The sequence below is a fragment of the Hemibagrus wyckioides genome, linkage group LG05 (assembly GCF_019097595.1).
Source record: "Hemibagrus wyckioides isolate EC202008001 linkage group LG05, SWU_Hwy_1.0, whole genome shotgun sequence".
NCBI classification, from domain to species: domain Eukaryota; kingdom Metazoa; phylum Chordata; class Actinopteri; order Siluriformes; family Bagridae; genus Hemibagrus; species Hemibagrus wyckioides.
In genome coordinates this window covers 17,686,485-17,692,484 of record NC_080714.1, presented here as the reverse complement: position 1 = coordinate 17,692,484, position 6,000 = coordinate 17,686,485, and the positions used below count along the sequence as shown (strand labels likewise).

At 39.0% G+C, this 6,000-nt stretch overlaps 1 protein-coding gene across 1 annotated transcript; it reads left to right on the top strand.

Moving 5' to 3' along the window:
• Nucleotides 1–366: 366 nt before the first annotated feature.
• gnat2 (guanine nucleotide binding protein (G protein), alpha transducing activity polypeptide 2) lies at nucleotides 367–5,919 on the top strand. The gene is made up of 8 exons (XM_058389981.1): nucleotides 367–632; nucleotides 2,632–2,674; nucleotides 2,835–2,976; nucleotides 3,181–3,338; nucleotides 3,897–4,025; nucleotides 4,147–4,276; nucleotides 5,395–5,548; nucleotides 5,729–5,919. Exons 1-8 carry the CDS (start codon nucleotides 515–517, stop codon nucleotides 5,917–5,919), a joined length of 1,065 nt encoding a protein of 354 aa, XP_058245964.1. The 5' UTR covers nucleotides 367–514.
• Nucleotides 5,920–6,000: the final 81 nt, after the last annotated feature.

Genomic DNA, 6,000 nt, shown 5'->3' with positions numbered 1-6,000 from the left:
TTAATCATTTTAATCAGCATGGGTACAGATGTTTTTATTTTGTTCTTATGATGACTGTATGTTTACTAAAAGAATACCATAACCATAAGCCTTTAAAAACACCAACACAAGATGGGCACAAGGTATCACACAGAATAATAGTTTTCCTTAGTTTTAAAGCCTTGTCCTATTTGCTAAGCTAATTGGATTGGCTGGTTCAGATGGAAAGGTCAGTAAAACCCTCCCCAATCCTGAACTAAAGCATTAGGCCTGACAGAGAAGAATTAGAGCGTATAGACCTTCAGCTCTCTCTCTGGGCTTTGAGCACTTTCCATCTGATCATCTTCCCTAAGGACAGACAGGGACAGTCAACATCCCCCTTCAGCAGGTTACGAAGACTTGGCTGGATCTCCTCTTTGACAGGTGATCGAGAGGACTTTTTTTTTTTTATCCATTTTGCTGTCCACAAAACACAGACGAATTTGGAAACAATTGTCCTTCAAGAGCTTGACAGGGAAGGGAAAGAGGAAGAGACATGGGCAGTGGAGCGAGTGCTGAGGACAAGGAAATGGCCAAAAGGTCCAAAGAGCTGGAAAAGCAGCTACAGGAAGATGCAGATAAGGAAGCAAGGACGGTCAAGCTGCTGCTGCTGGGTAAGGGCTTTACGCCTGGGTAGTAAAGAGCAAGACTGTGTCACCTTAAATGTCCATTAAATCTGTGATTAGAAAATCTCTCAGGAAGCCTGTGCTGTAAGAGATCAGAAACGTTAGTTGGCAGTAGCTAACATATTTTCTAAAATAATAATCATAAATAATTCATACACTAACAGGAAGTCATTTTGTGTTTGTGCAAAAACTGAGCTTGATATCCCCTCAGTGAAACATGACATTATTTAGACAGGCAATTATCTAACATCAAGTAACATTTCAAGATAAGAGCAAGAAAGATGAAAGGAAGGCTGAGCTCTGAAGCAAGTGTTGCATTGAACCTAATCATTGATGCACTGAAAACTAAGAAGAATATGGAAAAAATATAATTCGAATAATTGTTCGAAGTTCAGAGAAGAGTCTAATTCAACACTAAAAAAAAACCAAGCAAAATGTCTTTTTTGCCATCTGGAAACTGGAAACTAAGTGATGCTCCAGTGACACAGATTGGGGCTTAAATGATTTGTAAGCAGTCCAATCTGCTTTCAGTGAGGACTACATAACAACCATATGCCAGTTAGTCTTTTTTATGGACATTTTTAATTACAGTTAATATTTATACTATGATTAGTTTGTAATTGACATTATGAGTATGATCACAATATTGTTGCTTATTATGGTTTTATGTTTTTGCAATATCATCTTTTACCTATTACTCTGAGGGAAAGTGACAACAATTACAATCAGAGCAGACTGAAGCATTTAAATAAATCACAAATATTTACACTAAACAAGGCTTCTGTCTTTATATGTTGTCCTCCTAAAAAACCTAAAACAATTAAGAGTATTTTGAACCATTTATGTATTAGTCTTGTGATTTTAAGGTTAGTGATGACTTGACTATGGTAAGAAAATGTGGAGCTGTAGTTTCTTCTTGGTCTTTATAAGAGCAGCACATGGATGTCTGCTTAAGAGATCACATCCTGAAGGCCCTCGGCATGCTAGCAGTAAGAACAGAATCCAATTACTCTGATGATTTAAGCCAAGATCATCTTAAGCTTTTGTGTAGCCCTTCTCTTAAGAATCTTGTGTCAAGCAAGAGACAAATGTTAATTATTTTTTTGCATTAAGACCCAGACTCGGTCTTTCTGAAAAACATTAACACAATGTCCAGTAGATATATTGATTGTCCTAAAATGACTTTATTGTTCCTCTCTGTATGCGCTGTTACTCCTGCTAACCTAACTATATGGTTGCACCTAAAGCCTGTACACGTCAAACCACTAATGCACAAAGAGGAAAGAAATCAGTATCAATGGACTGTCCCTGTACAAGTGACATTTATTTAAAATAAATATTTCTTTAGTATGTTTGCGCAAGTCAGTGTTTTCTTTCTGTCAAACTGGACCAATAGACTGACTATATTCAACTAGACATTTTCAGTAAGGTGTAATAACTAATAACTGCCCACATTAAGTAAATAATTGCTTGGCCATTTTTTTGCTGTAAAGATAAACTATTCTTTTTTGTGCTAGGAAGTTACTCTCTTGCTAAACTGTACAGTAAACAAAGCCAGTGTAGCAGAAATGGTTTTCCTGTCATGACTTTTGTTTCCTATAGAAGTCCTTGACCGTAAATGCTGTCGCTAACCTGACTTGACAGAGGCAAGCAAAAGAATCAGAATGTCAGTGGTCTCTCCTGAGCAGATTTGCAGAGCACAAATCCAATTAGGTCAATTATTAAAGCAGGTTAGCAAGCCTTTTTCCTGACCGAAACACTATTAGCAAGCTAAAGGCACTTCATTTACAGGCTTAATGCTTAAGTTAATGGTGACCTTCAAATGGCATTGTCCAAGATGAGGACAAAATTTCAAGTGAAAAATAAGCACTATCACTGACACGAAAGTCAAATCAGAATATACTGTTAACGAGCTTGAGAAGATCACGACTTCGTTACAAGACATAATATATGATTACATTTACTTATTGTTTTACTCTGCTTGTAGGTGCTGGTGAATCAGGGAAGAGCACCATTGTTAAGCAAATGAAGTGAGTACAAACACCAAGGCACTGTATTTAAATGCAGAGCCTGAATAATATAGTCGTGACAAGCTGACAGCAGAAAGACCAGGTTTATATCAGATACATAACAATGTGATACCGTAGTCCACTTCATATCAAGGTTATGCTCATATTTGCTCTTCCACAGAATTCTCCATCAAGGTGGTTACACTAAGGAAGAACAAATTGCATTTAAAGCCATCATCTATGGTAACATCCTGCAGTCTGCACTGGCCCTCATCAGAGGCATGGAAATGCTTGGCATCAATTACGGATCGCCAGCATCACAGGTTTGCATTTAAATCCAAACATAAATAACACACTGCACAGAAAGCAGTGTTAAGCAAGACTCTTAATGTTCACGCTGCTGTATACAGTTAAAATAACAACCTGCACAAAAAGTTTAAAAGGCCAATCAATGCATCACTTTATGGTACTGATTCTGCATAGAGTGACTTCCTGAACCTGTACCAATGCTTCCTCTTGCCTTACAGGAAGATGGTCAAAAACTGCAGAACCTAGCAGACTCGACTGAGGATGGCACAATGCCCAAGGAGCTGGCAGATGTCATCAAACGTCTGTGGAAGGACTCAGGCGTACAGGCTGCCTATGAGAGAGCAGCCGAGTATCAGCTCAACGACTCTGCTGGCTAGTAAGTGCAATACATGGTGGGATTTTCAGCCAAATATAATGGTTAAGATTCTATTGCACATCCTGTTCAAACTATCAGTGTATTTATCATTCATATACATTTTTTTTTCATTAATGAAACACAAATATCATCTTCACAAAGGGTGTAATCATGTGAAGCATGTGATAACAGACAACGTAAGGATGGTTAACCTGAGGACACAGACCAATATAATATCTAAGAAAAGTCAGAAAATCGAAGAGCATGTTGCCATGAAATGTTAGAAATGTTCCCATGTATAAGATCACTTTAGTTTGGTGAGAACTGAGCGCTGTGGCATGCATGCTCCACTTGCTTACCAGGGTCTACAGTGCCCGGTTAAGTGGATTTTTGAGACTTTATGGTAGGGACAATAGGGATGTGGCATCAATCACCCCAACCCACCCTTTTGGCAACACAAAACGTAATCTAACTTAATAATAATTCGCAAAATTTCAGCAAAGAATAAAGCAGAATATCTGATTTGCAACTTCTACTTCAGTCAAGCTTTTTCATTTAACCCAGATGTACATTTCACAGTTACCTGAGTGACATGGACAGAATCTGTGGTGCTGATTACATCCCAACAGAGCAGGATGTGCTAAGGTCTCGAGTCAAAACCACTGGTATCATCGAAGAACAGTTTTCCTGCAAAGAGCTACACTTTAGGTGAGCTACTCAACTCCCAACCAGTGATTCCTACTTCATACAATTTTTTAATACGCATGCATTGACAAGTAGCAAAACTCTTTCTGCTACGAAATCAACATCCATCATCTTTCCACTTCAGGATGTTCGATGTGGGAGGCCAGAGATCAGAGAGGAAGAAATGGATCCACTGTTTTGAGGGTGTGACCTGCATTATCTTTTGTGGAGCTCTGAGTGCTTACGATATGGTCTTGGTAGAGGACGATGAAGTGGTGAGTGGATTTTTGCTCCAGATCTCAGGTCAGGGAGTCAGCGAATGCGTCAATTATTCTACACTATAAGTAAAGTAAAATTAGCTCAGAAGCAGCACAAAGCAACCTATTTCAGGGAGTTGATTAAGCTGGGGCTGTTCAGTCCCTCATCACACTTTAGGCAGCCGTCACTGTCGCACGGGGCGTGTGCTCACACAGTGGACAACTGTGCAACTGAAAAGTTTCCACCTCAAGAAGGTTTACAAGTGAAATATCACTTACACTCACATTACTAGAACCATGTTCACTTGCACATTCATAAGGCAGCATCACAATGCAGAAAATTTGCAGATGCAGGCCAGTTAATGTTCACATCAAATATCAGAATGGGGAAACAATGTGATCTCTGTGGCATGGTTGTTGGTGTCATGTGAGCTGGTTTGCGTATTTTAGAAACTGCTGATTTCCTGGGATTTTCACACATATCTCTAGAGTTCACACAGAATGGTGCAAAAAAAAAAAGCAGAGTGTATTAGTAGTGTCTGCACGTTTTTGATGAGAGAGAGAGATCAGAGGACAATGACCAGACTATTTTGAGCTAACAGGAAGTAGACAGTAACTCAAATATGCACTCTTTAAAACCATAGTGACCAGAAAAGCATCTCAGAACACACAACACACCAAAACCTGAGGTGGATGGGCTTCAAACAAAACTGGACAGAGGGGCTTCAAACAAAACTGGAAGCTTAGAGAAAAAAAATAATCACCTGACCATTTTCCATTTTCAACTGGACGTTCGCTGGTGTAGCACATCCTCTTCAAGGTTTGATGTTTTGTGCATGCTGAGATGCTTTTCTGTTGACCTCCCACAAAACTCACTCACTCGGTGTTCTTTGTTTTTAGCATCATTCTGTGTGAACTCTTGAGCCTTTCATGTGTGAGAGCATCAGTCTATAATACCAACATCAATGCCAGGATCATAGTCACATAGACTACCTTTTTTCTTCATTCTGCTGTTTGACATGAACATTACCTGAAGCTCTTGATCTGTAACTGCATACTTCACGACTGCTCAGGTGTTCCTAAAAAAGTGGACAGTAAGCGTATGTCACTAACTTCTTTCTTTATTTCAATTCCAGAACCGTATGCATGAGAGTCTTCATCTATTCAACAGCATCTGCAACCACAGGTTCTTTGCAAAAACTTCTATTGTGCTTTTCCTCAACAAGAAAGATCTCTTTGAGGTGAAGATCCTGAAAGTTCACCTCAGCATATGCTTCCCTGAATATAATGGTAAGTTTATAATCAGTAGTATATATATATATAGTCATTAAGATAATATTTTTGAACAAAGCTCCATGCATCAGCCTTGTCTGGCCAAGTGCTTCTTGAGTGGAACCTGCAGTCCAACATTTTGCTTAAAAACACAACAGCAAGGTCACTGAACAATTAAACTTTTCCTCCCCACTGTAGGTCCAAACACATATGACGATGCCAGCCTTTACATCAAAAAGCAATTTGAGGAGCTAAACATGAAGAAAGGTGAAAAAGAAATCTACACACACATGACTTGTGCCACCGACACAAAAAACGTGGAAATCGTGTTCAATGCGGTAACAGACATCATCATAAAAGAAAACCTCAAGGATTGCGGTCTGTTCTAAAAAATTTGCCATGTTTTTCAGGTACGTGGATAGGATAAGTATGGAATAAAACATGAAAGGATTTGCAGTTACAGGAAAATA

Bases quoted from the DNA above. Each gene is read 5' to 3' on its own strand.
- gnat2 (XM_058389981.1), top strand. From the start codon at position 515: ATGGGCAGTGGAGCGAGTGCTGAGGACAAGGAAATGGCCAAAAGGTCC. The intron at 2,977-3,180 runs GTTTGCATTTAA...CTTGCCTTACAG, and splicing joins ACGGATCGCCAGCATCACAG to GAAGATGGTCAAAAACTGCA. The intron at 4,277-5,394 runs GTGAGTGGATTT...TTTCAATTCCAG, and splicing joins TGGTAGAGGACGATGAAGTG to AACCGTATGCATGAGAGTCT.